Below are 21,245 nucleotides of genomic sequence, written 5' to 3'. Positions count from 1 at the left end.
CTCTATGTCTCCGTGTCCCCATGTCCCCGTGTCCTTGTGTCCCCTGTTTCCCCATGTCCCCCATGTCCCCGTGTCTCCGTGTCCCCTGTTTCCCCATGTCCCCGTGTCCTTGTGTCCCCTGTTTCCCCATGTCCCCGTGTCCTTGTGTCCCCTGTTTCCCCATGTCCCCGTGTCCTTGTGTCCCCTGTTTCCCCATGTCCCCATGTCCCCCATTTCCCCCATGTCCCAGTGTCTTTGTGTCCCCAGTGTCCCCGTGCCCCCCAGTGCCTTTGTCCCCATGTCCCCTTGTCCCCGTGTCCCCACATGCGGTGCCCGCGGTGCCACCCTGCAGCACGTCGCGCTCACCTCGCCCTGCCAGCCAAGGTCGGGTGCCCTGGGGACACCGTGCCTGTCCCCGCGGGGCGCTGGCACCTGGCCACGTGCCCTCAGCAGCGCTGTGCCACCGGCCCGGCCCGGGTTTGGGGCACTTTGGGCACAGCCGTGTCCCTGAGCCGGGCCAGGCTCTGTCCCAGCTCCCCGGGTTTGGGCTCTGTGTCCCCGTGTCCCTGAGGGGTCAGGACATGCCCAGGGCTGGCTGGGGGCTGCAGCTCGTTCCTGTCGTGTCCCTGAGGGACCAAGGGCTGCGGAGGTGGCACTGCCATCCCGGGGAGGGCACGGCCCCTTGGTGCAGGAATGGTGACACTGAGGGGGGGAACTGGGGCTGGGGTCCGCACCCAGATTGTCCCTTGTCCCCCGCGCTCCTCAAGGAATGCAGGGGTTAAACGCCATCACCAGTGCCACCAGTGTCCCCGGTGCCCCCAGTGCCACCACTGTCCCCAGCGCAGCGGCCACGCGCGGGCCCCGGGCTCCCTCTCGTGGCTTCTCGCCCCCTCTCATGAGGTGACCGAGGGACCCTCGGGGACCCGGAGCGACAGCGGGGCCGGGGGGCTCCGAGCCGGGGGACCCCAGTCCCCTCCCGGGCCAGCCCGGCTGCGCCCAGCCCCCGCGGGGCCGGAGTGCGGGTCCTGTCCCGGGGGTGCCGGGGGATGTTGGGGGGTCCCGGCTGTGCCCCCCATCCTCTCCCGGCGCTCCGCGGGGCCGGGGCCGCGCGGTGTCGGCAGATGGCAGCAGCGGCTTTCGGCAGCGCCGGGATGCGGGGGGGTCCCCGCACTTCCCGCACCTCCCGAGCCCCTTGAAGCCCCTGTACTCTCTGTACCCCCCGAACTCCCTGTACCCCGCACCTCCTGCACGTCCTGAGCGCTCTGAACCCCCCGTACCTCCTGAACCCCCTGTATGCCGCACCTCCTGTACCCCCTGCATCTTCTGAACCCCCTGTACCCCCTCTACCTCCTGTACCCCGCACCTCCTGAACCCCCGAATCCCCTGTACCTCCTGTACCCCCTGTACCTCCTGAGCCCCCTGTATCCCACACTTTCTGCACCTCCTGAACCCCCAGCACCCCCTGTACCCCACACCCCCTGCACCTCCCGCACCTCCTGCACCCCTGTACCTCCTCAGTGCACCCCTCAGTGCCACCACAATCCCCCAGGGCTGGAACTGTCCCTCTTGGGGCACATCCAGCCCCATTTCCCTGGTGGGCTGCACACAAAGCCCCTCACAAGGGCCCAACACCGATTTAGGGACAATTTTTTGGTGTCACAGGGCTGTGGGCTCGCTGCTCGGTTCCTGCCCGAGCCCAGCCCGGTGAGGAGGGCGGGCAGGGAGGGGTGGGACAGCTGGTGGCCTCCCGGGTGTCCGTCTGGTGCCGGGAGAGGGAAGAGGAGCGTCTGCGGAGCCTGAGTGCGTAATTAGAGCTGCGACTTAATTGGCAGACGGGGGACGCGTGACGGGCGTGGTGTGACTTGAATAGTGATGGGCTGGGGAGGTGGAGGAGGCTCCGCACTGCACGGGGAGCCCAGGGGGACCAGGACACCCCAAAAAGCTTTGCCCTGTGTTGGGAGAGGGGACAGGGAAAGGACAAGCTCAGCGTGGGCTGTGCCACGGAACCCGGGGACCTGAGCCCCCCGAGGGGACCTCGGTGCGTTGGTGACATCCCAGGGCACCCGCTGGGCGTGGCAGATGTCATGGGGCTGGAAAAGAGCAATGTTCCTCCTTTATTTGGAAAGGGGGAAAGGAAAAAGCCAAGGAATTGTGGTGTTTGTGCTCAGTCTCTGGAAAAATACCAGGACACATCCAAAACCCTCCTGTGGGAGTCTGGGAGGCAGCAGGATGACAGGGACTGGCCTTGTCACATCTGCCAGCAGCCACTGGGGCAAAACACTGCCTGTCCCATGTGCTGGGGCCCAGCCTTGGCCCAGGATGGGGCCCAGCCAGGCAGGGAATCCTTGGTTTTGTGTGCCAATCCCTGCATCTCACTGCTGGGAGACTTGGAATTCCCTCTGTGGGAATGGGGAAGCGCTGCTGCTGCTGCTGCTGCTGCTGCTGCTGCTGCTGCTGGCACGGAGGCACATCCTGCTGGGACCTCAGCTTTTCCTTCCTGGAGCTGTCCTGGCATCACTGGTACCAGAACTCGGGGTTTGTGATGCTGCTCCAGCTGTGCAGGCCACGGAGGAGGCACCACCAGGAGCCTGAGCCCAGCAGTGTCTCCTGCCCAGCCTCGTGTTGTGGTGAAGGAAGGCCCAGGGGAAGCAGCAGCCTGGCCTGGAGCCACCCCTGCACCCAAATCCTGCTCCTCCCAGCCCAGTCATCCCTCCATGGCAGTGCCCAAATCCTGCTCCTTCCAGCCCAGTTATCCCTGCATGGCAGTGCCCAAATCTTGCTCCTTCAGCCCATCCCACCATGGCAGTGCCCAAATCTGCTCCTTCCAGCCCATCCCAGCAGGGCAGTGCCCAAATCTGCTCCTTCCAGCCCATCCCAGCAGGGCAGTGCCCAAATCCTGCTCCTCCCAGCCCAGCCACATGTGGCTGCATTTGGGGGACCCCAAGCTCAGAGCAGGCAGCTCCAGCGAGGGGCTGAACCCCCCAGTCCATCCCGGGGTTCCTGCTCCTCCCCTGCACCTTCTCCAGAACTGAAGTGATGAAATTTTAATCTGCTGCCAGGCAGGAGATGCAAGGGAGGCACCACAGGCATTTCCCTGGGCTGCAGCAGGGAGCGTGGCACAGACACCGTGCTGGAATTGTCACCACCCAGAGAAGTGGAATGGCACGGGTTTGGCAGGACAGGGCTGTCCCCTGGCTGTCCCCTGGCTCTGGCAGAGGCTTTTTGGCTTTCCCTTGGTGCCTATCACTTGTCCAGGAAGGATCTTTGGGGACTCCTCAGCTGGGGGGGTCTCTCACTGAGCCCCCCAAGCAGCACTGTGCCTGTGCATGGCCGGAGGGAGGGTGGCATGGGGAGGGTGGCAGGGGCTGCCAGGGCCCCTGATTCACCTCTCTCTCCACCCAGCTGCAGGGATGAGAGGGAAAAAACCATCAGGCCACAAAGCAAACCATAAGGACCAGGACTGCCAAAAATGTGGGGACCTCAGTGATGCTCCTGGGAGTCCCCAGCACAGCCGGGCAGGTGGCAGATGAGCACCTGGGACAGACGGACAGCGAGGGACACACAGGCAGCACTCCCCACCCTCAGCAGGGGCAGGTGCCCCAGTCAGGGCTGTCCCTGGGTGCTGGAACGTGCCAGCCGTGCCCAGAGCCACCCATTCCATGTGCAGCCCCTCCCAGGGCCAGGACACCCCAGCGCTGGTGGGGAGCAGCAGCGGGGTCACAGCAGGGTCCCCCCTCAGTGTCGCACGATTTGGCAGCTGAGCTGGGGACTTGGATTCTGCTCCCATCGCCAGCGAGCATCAATCAGAGGGTGCCGGTTAATTAACCTGGAGGCACGGCTAATTCCAGAGGCTCCTCGGGTCCTCTTCCCTCGGAATTCAGCTGACCCGCAGGGGCTGTGTGACACCCCCGCTGTGCGGGGTGCCCCGTCCCCGCTGTGTGACACCCCGGGGGTGCCCCGTCCCCGCTGCTGTGCCCCAGGGCTGCTCCCGGCCGGGATGGGACCCCCGGTGCCCGAGCATCCCCGGGACGGCTGTGCCGGGACCCCGGCGGGGGCGGGAAGGGCGGGACGGGGAAACTGAGGCAGGGAGCGGTGCCGTGCTGGGCGGGGGGCCCGAGCCGCCCCCGTCCCGCCGCCCCCGGGGCCGGGGGAGGGACCGGAGCGGGGCTGCCCGGCGCTGCAGCGGGCGGAGCCGGGGCTCGGCGGGGCCGCCTCCCGGTCGAGCCCAGCCGTACCGTACCGTGCCGTGCCGTACCGAACCGAGCCGAGGCGAGCCGGGCGGAGCGGAGCCGCGCCGCACCGGGCGGCACCGGGCGGCACCGGCGGTACCGGCGGCCCCGGCGCTCTCCGCGGTGCTGAACGGCTCCGCCGCGCCCGCAGGACGCGCCGCCGGCGGCCGGCGGCCCGGCCCGGCCCGGAACGGCTCGGCCCGGCCCCGAGCGGCCGCGGGGGATGGAGCCTTTCCTCGGCTGCACCGGCGCCGCGCTCCTGCTCTGCTTCAGCTACGCCGGTCTGCGCCCGGTGGAGGCAGGTACGGGCGGCCGGGCCCCGGGAGCGGCTGCCGGGGCTGTGGGGAGGGGGCTCGGTGCCGGGAGAGACCCCCGGGGGGGAGCGGCGAGGGGACGGAGTTTGGGGGCGCCGGGACTTTGCCGGGAATTGGGTGAGGAAGAGGATTTGGGACACGCAGCCCCGCGGCACCGGGCTCGGGCAGCGGCGGGGAGGGAGGTGTGGGAAGCGGGAGAGGGAGCGGAGCCCCTCGCCCTGCGCTGGGCAGGGGCAGGGGGAGGATTTGGGCACCTGAGCAGCGACCCCCGTTCGTGTCACGGAGCTGAACCGGAGTGGAGGGGACAGAGCCGGGTCTGCTCTGCCAGTGCCCCTTCCCGGCTGCCCAGGGCCCAGCCGGGCTCTGCTGGGAGCCCTGTGAGTGCTGGGGAAGCAAAGTGGTCCCAGAGGAACCCCCGTGGTCCCAGAGGAACCACGGTGGTCCCAGAGGAATCACCTCTCCAGGGGCACTGCACATCCTGGCCACAAAAGCCAGGCCCCTCCGAGCTGAGCAGCTCACCTGGAGCGGGGGATCTTTGCTGAAGGCAGTGGTCCCTGGGGCTGGATCTAATTTTGGAGCTACCAGGATGGAGCCGAGTCCACTCCTGCCTTCACTGGCCCCAGCACCCCCTGTGTGGGTGTGAAGTGGGCAGTGCTGGTGGAGCTCCCCAGCCCAAACCAGCTGAGGGCTGTCTCCTGCCCTGGCTGCAGGATGTTGGTGGAGCAGCTGCTTTGATTTGCAGCCTGCTCATTGCCAGGATATCTTTCGTTCCAGGAGGCTGGGGGTGATTATTAGGGGTGCAGAGCTCCAGGGAGTGGAAATTCTTTCTCTCCAGCCATCCCTGGAAGTTGCTGGAGTTACATTTGGGCTGCAGCAAGCCCCGGATGCCTTCAGCTCTGCCACCCATCCTTGGCCAGGCATCGCATTCTGAAGTTGCTGTTTCACAACTGCCAGATCCAGGGAGATTAATGAAACATCCCCAAAGGGAGGGAGCCACGAGGAAAACACCGCGGCACAATGGAGGCGTCTGCAGTTGTGACAGCACTCGGGGTTTCTGCAAACTGGGGCACTTCCCTGCTCTTCCTTATCCTTGGATCACCTCGCTTGGCATCCCAGAGTAAACAGGGAGCTGTGTCCCTGCCCATAACCACCTCCTGCTCCTGCCTGGGCCGGGAGGTGTCCGTGCCACCTTCCTGGGAGCTCAAGGGGAGCTGGGTGACTTTGGGGTGGTGCCATGCACCCTCACTGCCTCCTCCTCCTGTGCCACGGATCCTGATGAGCTCTCCCTGTACCAGGTGAGGCAGAGGATTTGTGCTGGCCCTGTTTTCCAGAGCAGGAACAGAGGGATGAGGGCACAGAGTGATTTTCCCAAGGTCACACAGAGGTAGTGGCAGTGTTGCCACCAGCTCCGTGTCCCCAGCCCTGCTGATGAAGTGGCCGCAAGGCCACCAAGGCACACGAGCCCAGAGTCATTGGAAAAGCCCATGGGGAGAAAATCATTCCCAGGTAGGGATGGAGGCTCCAGGGTGTGTCCCCTTTGGACCCAGGGCTTGTGTGAGTGGGTTTAAAATAATTCCTGTCATGAGAGATTAAAGCTGTCATTCCCAGGAGGGACTGGTGCAAATTCCCCCCTGGCAATGCCAGGGCAAGGGCTGGTGAGTGGCACCGAGCACAGGCCCTGCTCTGAATTCAGGGATTTTGGCCAGGCAGGACCATTTTTTGCCAAGGTGATGCCAAGGTGAGTGAGGAGGGGAAGCAGGAGCAGGAGGATGAGGTGGCTGAGAAATAATCTTCACACCAATGCTCTCTGGCAACCCCAAATCCCACCTGGGTGGGTGATGCCCTCCCATCACTCCCACTGCTCCACAAGGTCCCTGAGGAAACCCTCAGGATGGTTGGCAAGTCAGGAATAGGATTTAATTTCCCTCCTCATTAGGCTGAGCTAATGAAGAGAGGGGAGCTGGGCTGGGCTCAGGACACTGCTCAGGGCTCAAAGAGCAGGGGGGTGATGATGGAAGACCCCAAAATAGGCCACAGCTCCTGTGACTTGCAAACAGCCTCACTGTGAGGTGCCAGCCCGTAGAGCAGCTCAGGTCAGGTTTATTTTTGTGAGATGGAGAGCAGACACAGCTCAGGTAAAACCTCTCCTGCCAGCACAGCTCTGGGCCAGCCCTCGGGACCAGGACAAGCTCCACTTTGAGGAGCCCTTCACAGCTCCCCAAAAAGGTGCCAAACCCTCCTGGTTGGATTCTGAGGCATGTCCTCACCCCCTGAGCCACTTCAAACCAGCCTCACCCCCTCCCCAGGCAGCCCCCCAGCCTCGTGGGGGGAAGGAGAGCAAAGCAAAGGCACCGATCTGACTCCAGGAGCTGATCCCCAGCTTGTCCGAGCTGGATGTGCTGCCCCGAGCCCGGGGAGCTGGGATCACCCGTGGATCAGGGTGAGCAACGAGCTCAGCAGGCTCAAAAGGTGTCTCAGCAATTTGGAAACAACAAACCAGCCCATTGCAGCCCTTTTCCTCCATCCCAGAGGCCGGGGAGATCCCTGCCTGGCTGGAGGGTGGCGTCAGCCCTTTATTGATTGCTGCGCTCAGCGTGGGAGGGATTTAATTGGGATGTGGAGGTTTCTCACCCCGGTGTCAGGCTCTCAGCAGGGATGGTGCTGTGAGAGGCAGCCAAGGTTGAGCCATCCTCTTCCAAATGCTGTTTCCTGCTGGGAATCTGCTGGTGGGAAAGGGAGATTCCTCCCAGAGAGATGTTCTTGCAGTTATTAGCCACGCACTCCGTGGCAGTGCCATCCACGTGCTGGTCCTGGATCCATCCTCACCCTTTGGGTGTTCATTGCTAAACAAACTCTTGCTGGTTTATGAAGTGCTCAGAGGCTGAATTAGGGCCTGGATCGAGTATAATTCAGTTAAAGGCAGGAATGTATTGAGCAATGAAGCTGCAAACCTTTATGTGTGCAGTAAAAAGTGGGATACAGGAGCAGAGCTGGGCCGGGAGCAGGCAGCAAAATCCTGGGAGAGGTCTGGTGTCAGCACCCAGCACTGGCCAGGAAATTCCCAGGCTTCCTCACCCCTCTGATACTACAGAGGTGTGGGATAAGAGGAGCTAGAAAAGCCTGTGGTGCCCAGCCCTCTGTGGATATTTAGATCCTGGATAAAACATGCCATGATGGGAATGACTCCGCTCTGAGCTGGCAGCATTTAAACCCAAATGTGGCACTGGGGGGACCTGAGAGAATCCTGCCTGTCTCTGGGACTCTTCAGGGTAGAAATATTCCTTCCTTCAGCCCCAAGGAATTCCCAGTGGCTGGCTGGCCACAGTCTCTGTGCTCCCTGAAAAGGCTCCACGCTCCTGGCAGCATTTGCAGCACGTTTGGGCAGCTGCTCCCTGGGGAATGAGCCACAGAGCCAAGGGGTGGGCAGGAGGGGGCTGGTGGACTATTAATATCCCATTTTTATAGGGAAGTGAGGGTCAGCAGGGAATAATTGCCTCTTTCCCAGCTGAAGAACCACCAGTTGGCCTCTCAGCTCTTTGAAATCTCTGGATTTTAGCAAACAGCTCTGCTTCCCGTGGGGCTGGGGGCAGGAATGATCCCACACATTCCCCTGGGGCTCTCTTCATTAAAACCCTTGGGAATGCTGAGCAGTGTGCCAGCCCTTCCTACACACCCCATAAAACCCACAAACTATTACAGCCACGGATGGGATCCGTGCTGGGAGAGCACAGAGAAGCAGCAAAAGCAGCTCAGTGTGAATCCACACTCGGGGAAAAGACAGAAAACATCACATGGATTTCAGGGATGCTCCTTTCAGGTCGTGTCCTTTCATCTCCTGCATCTCCAGGGAAGATTGTGGTGCAGAAATCAAGAGATGCTGGGAATTGAGGCTGGGATTCACTGCATCCTGCAGGAAGGGGCAGCTGGAAAGCAGGGAATGAGCTGCTTTAGAGCTCAGCTCACCAGACCATGTCCCTGGGGCTCTGAGGCAGCTCAAACCCTTCCCAGCAGGGAAGGAGCTGCTTGGGAGAGGAGCTGAGTGAACTGGAAACTGCTGAGAATGCAGCACAGCCTCAGGAAGGATGCAGTTCCAAGCACTTCCATGGGACAGGTGAATTCAGGGGGTTTGGGGGACCCCTTGGCTGGAGAGATAAATCCAGAAATACACTTTAATTCCAGACCTGTGGCCTGGACTTGGCTGGCCTGAGGTGACCCCAAGGGTGTGACATTCCCACAGGTTCCTCCTTTCCTTCAGTGATGCCTTTTGTGGCCTGGGTACCTCCCTGATCCTACCAGACACCCCAAGGTTTGGACACCCCAATATTCAGCATCCTCCTCATTCCCAGGTGACAGCAGCAATGGGATGGAACAAACTTTTTTCCCTGCTCTTTTTCCCACCCCTCCCATCCATGCCACAGCTCCCACAGGGAATCCACCTCACAGGGAAGCAGGGGGAGCTCCTCTTCCTCGTGCCACTTGCTCTGAAAAATATGTGGGGCTCCTCTCTGTCCAATTAAAGTCCAACAATAACAAGGAAAAACATTTAATGGAAGGCTGGGAGGGGTTCTCAGCACGGGGAAGGGATGAAGGATCATCTCCAGAGCTCAGGATTTCTTGGTGCACAGCGGAGGCTCCGACCTGCTCCTGCCAAAAGGGCCCCAGGTGCGGCGGAATCGGGGAGGGCTGGGACACATGGGCCTGGGGGATGGGAGATTTCGGGCTCTGTGGGAAGGAAACCAGATGGGATTTTAGAAATCCTCTGTTTTTAAGCTGCTATTCATGTTTAAAAGTCCAGATTTCAGCTGAAGTCATCAGGGTTTCCCTTAATGAGGGGTGGGGTGATTTCTGCTGACATGAAAATGAGAATATTTTTTCCCATCTAAATTTGGGCAAATATCCTCTGCTAGTTTGAAGGGTGGGATTTGCTCCAGCATCTTGCACTGGAATGAAGTTAAAGTGCTAAACCAGGAATCTTGCACCATTCCCTTACGGAGCAGACAAGGAATGTGCTGCCCTCAGCAGCTCTGGAGTAAACAGGCACAAAAATAAAAACCTCGATCCACAACCCATTCCTTGCTATCCCTGCAGCATTCCCACCCTCTGTTCCCATTCCCAGAACACCAGCAGCTTTCCTGGCTGCCACAGGCACAGAAGCAAAGTTTCCAGGAGTTGCACATGACTCTAGAAGGAAACAAAAATTTTGGATTTGGCACCTCAAGGCCCTGCTGGAGCTGCTGACCCCCTGCAGCCAGCTGGGAAATGACAGGAATTACACCTTTTCCACCTGATCTCAGCCAGGCTGGCACTGACAAAGAGCTGCAACAGGGCCAGGGAGCCAAAAGTCCTGTGGAATATCTTGGAACAGTGTTTTAGGTCTTAGGAAGTCATGATCTCATCATTTCATTTCTTGGGAACGGGGAGAAAAGCAACCTCATGGATGAAAATTTTGGTTCCAAATTATCCCCACAGCTCTGGGAGCAGGAAATTCATTTTCCTGGGTTTGTATATCTGTCAAACACGGTTTAATTCTCTTTTTAGTGTTTTTATGCTGGTTTGACACCACTGATTTGGGTGTAGCAGTGCAAGGGAAGGCACATTGGGATCTGCTGTCTTGGATTGCTGAATTTTAGAGCTGCTGACTTGAGGAATACCCTCTCTCAGGTATTCCTACAAAGAAAGGTTCTAGAATGTTCCTGACCACCCACTCCAGGGGATTTCTCCCTCACCTCCATCCAGATTCCAGTTTTGGAAGCTTCAATCTTTGGGTTTCAGCTTTGCCGAGTGCTTCCCTCCTGCCTCACAGCTCTCCACCCTCTCCCGCCACTTCCCAGGAGAGTTTTTTGCTCTCCTGCAGCTCTTCAAGGTCCTCCCAACTCCCCCACATCTTATGCCATCAAGAAACTCGGACACTTTTCATGCTGTGCCTCCCTCAAGGTCACAAATTTCAAAGGGGACCTGAACACTCTGAGTGCTGTTCCCTTTTCCCGGCTTTTTTTTTTCCATGATCTCTGCTCTCTGTTCCTGTGGGGTTAATTCATCTCTTTTCAAAGCCCTCCTCCAACTGAAGCTGGCTAAGTCAGTGATAGCTCTTAAAAAAAAAAAAATTAAAATTTAGCTCCTAAAAATACCCAGGGAAGACAAGCAGGGCGGGATTGAGCGCTGCAGCCGGGAAGGGCGAAGTGCTGGGCTGCAGCTGGAGAATGTTTTGTCTCCCATCCCTCAACTCCGTCATGTCCTCCGTATGTTCCAGCAAATTCATCAGGCATGACTCACAGACCTTCCCCGTGCACATTCCTGTCTGCTGACCGCCCCTTCCTAAAATTAGACTCGACTTTTGTTGGTTCAGTCACGGGGGAAGGTGAAGAGCTGCAGACCCACGTCCCTTCCTCGTGTCACAGCCGGCTTTGGAAGGGACTTTAATTCCAGGATGGGGAGGATGATCTGTCTCCTTCCTCGGCTTGTCATTGGCACTGCTGCTGCAGGGAGGGTGAGGATGGTGAGGGATCCCACCCTGGGGAATTCTGCTTCATTCCATGAGGGCCAGGCCCTGGGAATGAGAATGCTCTGGGTCAACACCAGCTCCATTGTTAGTCCAGAGAGGAATGACATCCCTCTGTGGAATCACAGACTTGCTGCTCCTCCTAAAGTCCTAAATTTGTGTGAATTCAGCCATTCAGTGGCTTTTTTTCTGACTGAGAATCAGTCTGGCTCGAATGGCTCCTCCAGACATTTTATTCCTAAGGCTCTACCTGCTGGCTGTGAAAGGAACGAGGGATTGCTGTGCCAAGTGACCTTCAGCTGGGGAATTCTGATTCTGTCCTCCTCTGTTCCTGAGGGAACATTCACCAGGAGTGATGTCAGACACTGACACTACAGCTTGAATATTTTCAGCTCCATCCAGGCATCTGGGAATGACCATAAATCCAACAAGTGTCACTGGAGATGGGTACAAGTGCACCCCTCTTGTACTGGTGAGCTGTGCCAGCCCCAAAGGGGTGGTTATAATGAAATAAAAGTATTAATTTCTCATAAAAATTGGAATAAAATTACTCTTCCTCACCCTACTGACCTCCTGGGGCTACTCAGAGCATTCACTGTTTTGGGTTGAGAGCAGAGCTGAAGATTGTGAATGAAATTTCACCAGAGGAGTGGGAACAGAGTCCAACTGGAAGAGCTGTGCCAAGCCTAGGAGGCAAAACCTTCCCAGGAAGGGCTTTGGATTGGGCAGCTCCCTTGGGAAGAGGCTCCTGGGGAGGTTGTGCAGGAGCCCAGCTCTTCTTGGCAAGGCTGGGAGGATCCTGCTGGAAATTCAGCTGCACTCTGGAACTGGGAATAAACACAGAGCCTCAGCTCCTGCTCTCCTGCCCTTTCCACATCACAATATCCACCGTGTCCTGGCAGCTCCAAGTGGATGTGCCACTGGATGTGCTCTGATATCAGCCACAAAACATTGCAAGGAACATTTTCTGCCAGGGAAAAAACACAAGGAACTCTCCCAGTTATTCCACTCCCGTGCTTCAAATCTCTGGAATGCTCCTCAAAGCATTCAGAGTGCACAGGTCCATGGCAGAGCTGGAATTTCCTCCCAGCTGTCACTGTCAGGCTGTGACAGGGAAAAATGTGGCTGGGGAGGATGGATGACATCAATGAGCTGCTCAGGGCTTGGCTGTGGTGTTCAAGGAATTCTTCCCAAGGGTTGGGTATTTCACACATGGAGTTGTGGAATGGTTTGGGTTGGAAGGGACAGAAGATCAGCCAGTCCCACCCCCTGCCATGGGCAGGGACACTTTGCAGTGTCTCAGGTTGCTCCAACCTGGCCTTGGACACTTCCAGGGATCCAGAGACAGCCACAGCTTCTCTGGGCAACCTCCACCACCCTCCCAGGGAAGGATTTCTTCCCTACATTTAACTTAAATTTCCTCTCTATCAGTTGGAACCCGTGTTGAATGTAACTCTTATTCTCAGCTGACATCTCCTAGCTCCACCCTGGGAATCGAGACCTGGAGTGCCTGCCATTTCCAGGTCACAAATCCAAAACAGATCCTGAGGAAGGTCCTTTCCCACTCCTTTCCTTGCCCTTGCTGTGTCTCCTGTCCCTGTAAAGGCTCTGCTCTCCCTCCTTGCAGACAGCCCGTCGGCTCCAGTAAATGTCACAGTCAAACACCTGAAAGCCAACTCGGCCGTGGTCACTTGGGATGTCCTGGAAGATGAAGTTGTCATTGGATTTGCAATTTCCCAACAGGTACCGTGCCTAGAATTACCCAGTTTCAGCCATGTCCATCTCCCCCCAGGTTCCCAAATCCTCTTGCTGCAGTTTAAGCCCATTCCTTCTCGTCCTGTCCCTCGTGGTCCTGGAGGGGATTTGGCTCCCCCGTCCCCTTTGCAGCAGCTCTTTGTGCCTTGGTGGCTGCAGAGAGGGAAGGATCCTGATGGTTTCTCCACATCCACGTGGTGGGCAGGGCAGGAATCAGTGGCCTTAGGTGACAGCAAATGCACATGGAGAGGCCTCTCCACCACTCTGTGCTCTCCTCTCTCGGCTTCCAGAAGAAGGACGTGCGGATGCTGCGCTTCATCCAGGAGGTGAACACCACCACCCGCTCCTGTGCCCTCTGGGACCTAGAGGAGGACACTGAGTACATTGTGCATGTCCAGTCCATCAGCATCCAAGGCCAGAGCCCTGCCAGTGAGCCAGTCCTCTTCAAGACCCCCAGGGAAGCTGAGAAACTAGCCTCTAAAAATAAAGGCAAGTGTGGGTGAGTTCCTACGTGGCCCCTGGGACACAGGGCTCCACAGAGAGGAACCAGGATCCTGTGTGGTGAGAGGAGCTGGGAGAAACCCTGGGTGATAAATAGGATAAACCCTGTGAGATAAACACTCATGGAGCTGAGTGTCCTCTCAGGACGTGCTGAGGGGACAAGATGGAAGGGGAACAAGGTGCCAGGGAGGTGCTGCTGCAGGTGGCTGCTCCTTCTCCCATCTCAGGTGAGATTTAACAAAGTAAGGAGGAGGTTTACAGCTCTGTTCTGCTCCCTGCAAGTGGAGAATGCCAGGGGGAATTCCTGCCCAGCCTGTGAACTCATGTGGAGCCAGCCCCCCTGGATGGCACTGGGCACACCACTGTGCTCACAGGGCACTTGTGGGATTCAAGGTGCCTCCTGTGCTTGGGTTTCAGGGAAAAAAATACCCAGAGGCTCCCACTTTTCTTATATTTTCAATATTTCTGCCAAATCACAGAGAGCTGAGCTTGGAAGGGACCTCACCCAGGCAGGGTTAAGTAGAGCAGGTTGTCCAGGATCCCATCCAGCTGGGTTTTCATTATCTCCAGGGAGAAAATCAGGCACTTCCTCACTGGCAACTCCTTCACTTGTTCCTCTTTAGCCACACCAGGCTCTTGAGGGTTTTCTGTCAGCAAGAATCCTGCTCCAAAGAGGGCCTGGAAGCACAGGGCTGTGGGGACACCCAGGTCCCCCCCTGGCTGCTGAGGGCCCAGCCTGTTCCAGGGCTTTTGCCCGTGGTTCTGAGCATGTGAGTCCTTGACTCTCTTCATTAAACTGATTTGGAGACTGTAAATCCTGAATTGCTGTTTATCTGGAAGCACTAAGAGGAGCACTGCTCCTTTCCTGGGGGCCTGAACTGTAATCTCCTTAATGCTTTGAAGCCAAGGAGGTGAATTCCGCCCTGCAAAAAGGCTCTGCTCCTTCCTGAATCCCAGGGCTCTGCTGGAAAATATCCTGCCAGGCTCTCCACGCTCCTGAGCTGGAGCTGCTGGAGCATGCCAGGCTTTGTGACAGGTGCAGATGGCACTAACAGGGACAGGGACAGCAGAGAGAGCAGCCGTGGGGACAGATAACACTGCCCTGTCCCACTGCTCCTCCCTGGCCCCGTCCCCTCAGGGTGTCACAGGATGGATCCTGGAATCCCAGCCTGGTTTGGGTTGGAAGGAACATAAATCTCATCCTGTGCCACCCCCTGCCATGGGCAGGGACACTTCCACTACCCCAGGGTGCTCCAAGCCCCTTCCAAGCTGGCCTTGGACACTTCCAGGGATGGAGCAGCCACAGCTTCTCTGGGAAATCCATTCCAGCCCCTCTCCACCCTCACAGGGAGGAATTCCTTCCTAAATCCTGATCCAAGGAGTCTCAGGACTCTGCCCCCGACACACTGACTGGGCTCAGGAGCACTCCTAAGCCAGGCTCTGAGCTGGGCTTTGTGTCTCACAGTGTCTCTTTGCCCCTGTGCAGATGAGGTGACAATGAAGGAGATGGCGAAGAAAAACCAACAGCTGCGAGCGGGGGAAATCCTCATCATTGTCGTGGTGTTGTTCATGTGGGCAGGTCAGTCCCAACCCCCTGTCCAAAATAATATCCACAGGATATCCTCAGGAATGCCTGGCTGCACGTGGAATCATGGAATAAACCTTTCCTCCCACAAAAAAAACCAGAGTTCTCAGCTGTAAGGGCACCTCAAGTTGGGTTTTGCAGCTCAAATTTGGTGCACCAGGAAGCAGAAAATGGATTTGATGGAAGCAATTCCCTATGGCTAATCCTGTAATCTCATTTTTTTCCAGACTGCCCTGATTATGATACCCTCAGCCACAGCATCATGGAATAGTTTGTGTTGGAAGGGACATAAAGATCATTTTGTTCCACCCAACCTTCCACCAGAGCAGGTTGCTCCAAGCCCTGTCCTGGAATGTTTCCAGGGATCCAAATATCCAACAGGATATGCCTTGAGTCCTTCAGATATTACAGGTTGCAGTAATTTTCTGGATATTAAATTACTCCAATCCTCAGGCAAAACAGAGTTTTAAGAGTCTTGCTCCCCACATATTTATATTTATATTTATATTTATATTTATATTTATATTTATATTTATATTTATATTTATATTTATATTAAATTTTTCCACAGACATTTCCCCATCACAGAAAGGGATGCAGGAATCCAGGTGGCACTGAATCAGATCCATGTATAATAATTTTTTTTCCCCCTTATTTGTATCTCCAGAGACTGGACAGCAATTATTCCTAAAGCAAACAATCACATGAAAATCGAAACGTACTTAGAAGATTTCCAGAACCTCTAGGCCATTATTTTTTCAGCACTTATGCCATGTTTTAGTTGTGCACATCCCAGTTTCAATGCCCTGCCAGGGAAAATAATCATGAATAATTACATGGGGTGACTGAACAACTGATTCATCTCCTGCTGTAGAATAATCTCAGACTCGGATCAGCGGGGAACAAAGAATTTGCTAATCCCACAATTTCCCTTCCAGACAAATTACTTACATTTAAAAAGCAAAAGGGGTGTGGGGAGAATCTCTCTACATCAAATGGGTTCTTTAAAAAGTCTCAATACACAAAAACCTCCTTCCAGCTTTTCACCTGTCCTGTATGACAATATTTGGGAAAATCCAAATGCAGCCAGTCCCTGTCCAGGGCTCTGCACTGAGCCAAGTCCCACCTCTTGTGTTTCTGGAATTTTTCATGGCATTTTCCTTCTTTGTGTGTCAGTTTTACCCAGGGAAATCACACAAGGAGTGGCCGTGGCAGATGTTAACGACTTTTCTCCTGGAATCAGCCATTTACCCACATTCCCAAAGAAAGAATTTGGGCCACTGTGTTTATCAGCAAAGCCTGGGGGCAACCGCCAGGCTCGTTTTATAGAGCACTTCATGACGTGATGCTGGAAGATTTAAATATATTTGGCTATTAAGGAAGATTTTTTCAAGGAGGGAAAAGCAGCATCTGCCTGGATCCACTTCACCTACGTGTCTGGAATCTGCAGGCAGAGATGTTATTTGGTGGAAACATCACATAAAAGCTTCTCAGACAGACATTTGCAGTCATCTTACGTGCCACGGCTGCCCCTGCTTCCCTCTCCACGTGCCTGGGGGTGTGGGGGAGGAAATTTCCACTCACAGCTTGTGCTGGTGCCCATCTGCAGGTGCTGGCAGGTTGAGAACCTCCCCTCTGCCAGCTCCAGAGGACAGGGAGAATAGGACAGGGAGCAGAGGACAGGGAGCAGAGGACAAGGAGCAGAGGACAGGGAGAAGAGGACAGGGAGCAAAGGACAGGGAGAAGAGGACAAGGAGCAGAGGACAGGGAGAAGAGGACAGGGAGCAAAGGACAGGGAGAAGAGGACAAGGAGGAGAGGACAAGGTGCAGAGGACAAAGAGCAGAGGACAGGGAGAAGAGAACAGGGAGAAGAGGACAGGGAGGAGAGGACAGGGAGCAGAGGACAGGGAGCAGAGGACAGGGAGCAGAGGACAGGGAGCAGAGGACAGGGAGCAGAGGACAGGGAGCAGAGGACAGGGAGCAGAGGACAGGGAGCAGAGGACAGGGAGCAGAGGACAGGGAGCAGAGGACAGGGAGCAGAGGACAGGGAGCAGAGGACAGGGAGCAGAGGACAGGGAGCAGAGGACAGGGAGAAGAGGACAAGGAGAAGAGGACAAGGAGCAGAGGACAAGGAGCAGAGGACACATTTTCACCAGGCAGAAATTCCAGGAGCTCCAGTGCTCGCTGAACCGTGGGGTTGGTGTTGGTCCAGGTCCAAATGCAGGGCTTCATTTTCACCAGGCAGAAATTCCAGGAGCTCCAGTGCTCGCTGAACCGTGGGGTTGGTGTTGGTCCAGGTCCAAATGCAGGGCTTAAAACACTTCATAACAGGGAGGCTGGAATCTAATTAATCTTCAGTCGTCCTGTCTAACTAGTTTAGCATGGAATTAAGGGAAGGGAAGAGCCAGAGGGCAGGCTGGCTGTGGTCTGGGAGGAACTGGGAATGCTGCCGAGGCTGGCCAGAGGGATCTGTGATCTCTGCAGGCTGCTGAGCTCCTGGGTGTGATGGTGATGCTCTCTCCCGGCAGGGGTGATCGCCCTGTTCTGCAGACAGTACGATATCATCAAAGATAACGAGCCCAACAACAGCAAGGAGAAAGCCAAGAGCGCCTCGGAGAACAGCACACCCGAGCACCAGGGCGGGGGCCTCCTGCGGAGCAAGGTGAGCGCTCGATTTGTGCTAAAATCAGCCCAAAAAAGCTCTGTTAAAAATCCTCCCCCCCAGGCGGGATGCGGGAAGGGAACACCCTCCACACCCACGGCTCTGCTGATGGGGACAGCAGCGCTTCGCTCCCACCTCCAGCATCCTGCGTGGCCGCCAGAAATCAGATTTCAAGCCACGTTTCTGGATGATCTGAGCATCTCTGGAGGAAAAAAAAAAAAAGAGTTCTTCGGGTCCTCCTACAGCAGCACGTGGCAAAGAGGACACTGCTCCTGTAATTAACTGGAGAGTTAATCAGCAGGAGCAAAGATGGTAACACACGCCATGTCGAAGTGTAAATAGGTCAAGCCTTTAATTTATCCCAACTTATTTCAATTAATGTAACTTCCTCGTGTTGCTGTTCACATTCCCACCATATTTATTTAGTATTTGAAATAGTTCAGTGAATTATGACGGTTCAGAAGCAGTGATGAATCCCACAAACCTAAAAGCTCAACCCTGACTCTTTTTTCATCACCACAAAGGTGTGGGGAGGAGAATTTTCACAAAACACAACCTGCAGACTGCACTGAGGTCCGATGTGATTTTTTTTCCCCCTTCTATACATCCGTTTTTCTTTTGTTTCCTCTCCTAGTTTCCAAAAAACAAGCCCTCAGTGAACATCATTGAAGCATGACAGCCTGACACCTGAGAGATGGACTCCATGCCTCACTCTCACTCTGCCTCTGAGCCGTGATGACTGGGGAGGTGAAACATTGTCGGAGCGATTTGCAAAACAAGACCTCGTGATTGTCACTCGCTGGCATCCACCTCCTCATCTGTGTTTCTGCAAAACATCTGGCCAGGAAGGGAAATCCTGCAAACAAAACAAACCCTGACACCCAAACAAAGAAGATGGAGAAGAATCGGTGATGCTGGAGTGTTCTGTGAATCACCTGGGTCGGAGCAACATCTCCTACGCTCACACTCCATCTTTTGGGACAGTTTTCCTGGTTTTTGGGAATGCACAAGGTTCTGTTGTGTCTTTCTCTGGTCTCACTGTCACTCCATCCCTGGCAGTACTCCCAGGCATCAGGCACATCCCTCTCTGAGCAGGAATGGAGGGGAGCTCATGGCAAACGCCACCGAGAAGCCAAATTTTGGCCGCAGTGTGCTCGGGCCTCGCTTTGTTCATCGATGTGTGTCGTGTAACACGTCTTGCAGGTGGGTTTTTCAAACAAAAAAGGCATCCCCCAGTTTCCATTTTTACCAGGAGAACTTCCCTGGCTGCTCTCCAGCCAGGCTGCAGCACATTCTCCACTGCTGCTGTCTCTCCTCTCTCACACTGGTGCTCTTCACCTCAGAAAAATCGGGGAACACTGAGGCACAGCCCAACATGAGGGGACACCAGAAGCTGTTCTTTAGCTTCCAGGATAATTTCAACCATTTTCTTTGTGGTGTTTTCAGCTGGGCCTGAGTCCACCACCAATGGGATAAAAGGTCCATAAAAATGTAGCCAGTCAGCAAAAAAAAATACAGAAAAAGACAAAATATCTGATGATACCGGTTGCTATGCAAGGTCTCCAGGGGCAGGAGCTGTTTATTGTGGAAGGCTCTGGCCTGAGGGGCTTTTTTTCTGAGGGCTTAAGTTCTTAAAATGCTTCTTTTAGTAAAGTTTCTGTGTGGGAAGGGCTGGTTCTCCTTACACATCCTGCCTGTGCTGTTCTCCTGACGTTGGAATGGCAGGAGGCTGCTGGAGACAGCCCTTCCCAAAAAGGGATGAGGATGGAGGAGAAAGGGCTGGGCTTCTCCTCTCTCTTAGGAAATGCTGGATGTCTGCAAGCTGACAGGATCCCTGGGGATTGCTGGTGCTCTGGAAAGCTGGGAGATGCAGGACCATGACATGAAAAAGATTTACTCTTTGTAGTGTGCCATGGGGTATCTGTGTTTATTTAACTCCTCCACAAGACCACTCCACACGCACTTAGGGGATGAGGTAGGATCCAATTTGTTCCATCAAATGCCAACAAAGGTTGGCCTGAGGAAGGTTTGGAGGAGCCTGGGTTTGGGAATTCCTGCACAGGAACAGCCTGGCAGTGAGGAGCTGCCATCTCTCCTCTTCCTCCATCACCAGCTTTTCCCAAAGAGCTGGTTTGGGAAAAAGGCACTGGGAAATTCTCCTGAAGATGTGCTGCTTCCAGCCAGGCCAACCCCAAAGGTGGCTCCAGGATCCTTTGCCTGAACATATTCTTCCATCACCAAGAAGGAGAGGTCACCACCTCTGATACAGACAGAGCAATAAACATTTTATAATGTACAATAAAAGATTAAAGGCATCTCTTGTGTCCTTGTAATGCCTGAATTTAATTATTTTACATTCACCTGCTTTGTGCAGCACACACACCCTAAAACTGTATTTCCCAGACTTAAAACCTAAACAGATCTACAAAATAAAATATTTTCTCAGTGTCTGGGTGGAGAAACCCAGGGAGGTTCAGAGTTGGTTCTGGCTGCAGGACTAAAAAAAAACTTGCACCATAAATAGCACCCCAGCCCTACCTAACAAAATCCTTCAGCCACGTCTGTTATCTCCCAAGGAAGAAATTGCATTTGGAATGCACAGCCCTACAAAGGGAGATTTAGGACAGATGGTACAACATGTGCAAAATGATAAGGGAGATGCTCTCTCCTAATCCTGGGGCAGACAGCCCTGAGAGCTGCTCCAGAGGAAATCCAGCCTGGTAATTTGGCAGCTTTGGGGGTTGTGTGGCTGGTTTTAAAGCCAGTTGTCCCTAGGAATTCAGACCATATCCCTTTTTTTTTTCCACAGTTGTTGTTCCCTAGGGACAGGTTTAAGCTATTTCTTTCCTGACAGAGATGTGATCACTCATTTGGCAGAGCAGAATTAAATTTAAAGTGTCAGTGAGGGGCAGAGTTCAATATTCACATGTGGCAGGAGGTGCCAGGGTTATTTTGATAACCTGCATCTGATAACCCATAACTGCAGGCTTGGAGAGTAAGGAAATGTTATTTGTGAGGAGAAACAATGGGGGCTGGCAGAATTCAGCTCAGACAGGGACTCCAAACCACTCAAAGTGATTCCCTTGAAGGAAATTTTTCAGCTACTCTGAAGTGAAGAGTAAATCCACACTTTAGGAAAAGGTTATAGGAGAATAAAGTTACTTAAAACGCTGCTGTTCAGAGGGTCATAAACATCAAAGCTTTAACTGCTGTCTGGGTACTAAATTCCACTGTAACCCATGAGAGTCAGCCACCGTGTGAGTTCACCCCTAAACCCATCTTTAGAACAGAGACCTCACTCCCATCAGCAGCTGCCAAAAGATCCTCCCGAGGTGTTTTACAGTCAATAAAGGCAAGAGAACAAGCAAAAATAAACCCAAGACACACCGAGGGAAGTCATGCTGGGCCACAGCACCACACACCCTCCAGACCACCCACGTCCCCCCACGTGTTTTTGCCCCGAGTGCTGATTTTGACTCATTGTTGGAAGCGGGAGCTGCAAAAAGGAGGTTTCAAGAAATACTAAAAAGCAGCAAGTGGGAGTGGGCTGCTGTGCCAGGGATTCCAGAGAGGCTGATTCCCTGCCGATGTCTGAAAGCAAAGCCCTCTCAGCTGCCTCGGGATAAATCCCATCGATTTCCAAGAACCAAGTGAGCAGAGATTTGGGGCACAATAGGAGCAGGGAGCTGCAAACAAAACCCTTTTGCCAGCACACCCAGGG

General features: G+C 55.1%; 2 protein-coding genes across 4 annotated transcripts in view; one reads left to right on the top strand and one right to left on the bottom strand.

Annotated features, from left to right (window-relative positions):
- Positions 1–4,206: 4,206 nt before the first annotated feature.
- Positions 4,207–19,839, top strand: FNDC5 (fibronectin type III domain containing 5). 3 transcript variants are annotated; one of them, XR_005954617.1, is made up of 7 exons: positions 4,207–4,510; positions 12,649–12,764; positions 13,067–13,265; positions 14,764–14,856; positions 17,391–17,524; positions 18,159–18,727; positions 19,326–19,839. XR_005954617.1 is itself a non-coding variant. In XM_041460795.1 (6 exons), exons 1-6 carry the CDS (start codon positions 4,432–4,434, stop codon positions 18,198–18,200), a joined length of 663 nt encoding a protein of 220 aa, XP_041316729.1. In that variant the 5' UTR covers positions 4,207–4,431; the 3' UTR covers positions 18,201–19,839. The 3 variants fall into 3 exon arrangements, 2 of the variants coding, with proteins under 2 accessions (XP_041316729.1, XP_041316730.1); XM_041460795.1 differs by having other exon boundaries at positions 18,159–19,839; XM_041460796.1 differs by lacking the exon at positions 4,207–4,510 and adding an exon at positions 12,375–12,544 and having other exon boundaries at positions 18,159–19,839.
- LOC121349933 overlaps positions 9,070–21,245 on the bottom strand; it is a 24,219-nt gene continuing 12,043 nt past the window's right edge. Inside the window, exon 5 of the mRNA XM_041460794.1 lies at positions 9,070–9,244. Coding sequence (XP_041316728.1) covers positions 9,127–9,244 — 118 coding nt within the window. The 3' untranslated portion in view covers positions 9,070–9,126. The remainder of the gene's footprint in view (positions 9,245–21,245) is intronic.

The sequence above is a fragment of the Pyrgilauda ruficollis genome, unplaced genomic scaffold (assembly GCF_017590135.1).
Source record: "Pyrgilauda ruficollis isolate IOZ18807 unplaced genomic scaffold, ASM1759013v1 scaffold149, whole genome shotgun sequence".
NCBI classification, from domain to species: domain Eukaryota; kingdom Metazoa; phylum Chordata; class Aves; order Passeriformes; family Passeridae; genus Pyrgilauda; species Pyrgilauda ruficollis.
This window is presented reverse-complemented; position numbering and strand designations above follow the sequence as displayed.

Coding starts and splice junctions, on each gene's coding strand:
- FNDC5 (XM_041460795.1), top strand. CDS start 4,432: ATGGAGCCTTTCCTCGGCTGCACCGGCGCCGCGCTCCTGCTCTGCTTC. Junction 12,765..13,066: donor GATTTGCAATTTCCCAACAG/GTACCGTGCCTA, acceptor CTCGGCTTCCAG/AAGAAGGACGTGCGGATGCT. Junction 17,525..18,158: donor GGGGCCTCCTGCGGAGCAAG/GTGAGCGCTCGA, acceptor TTCCTCTCCTAG/TTTCCAAAAAACAAGCCCTC.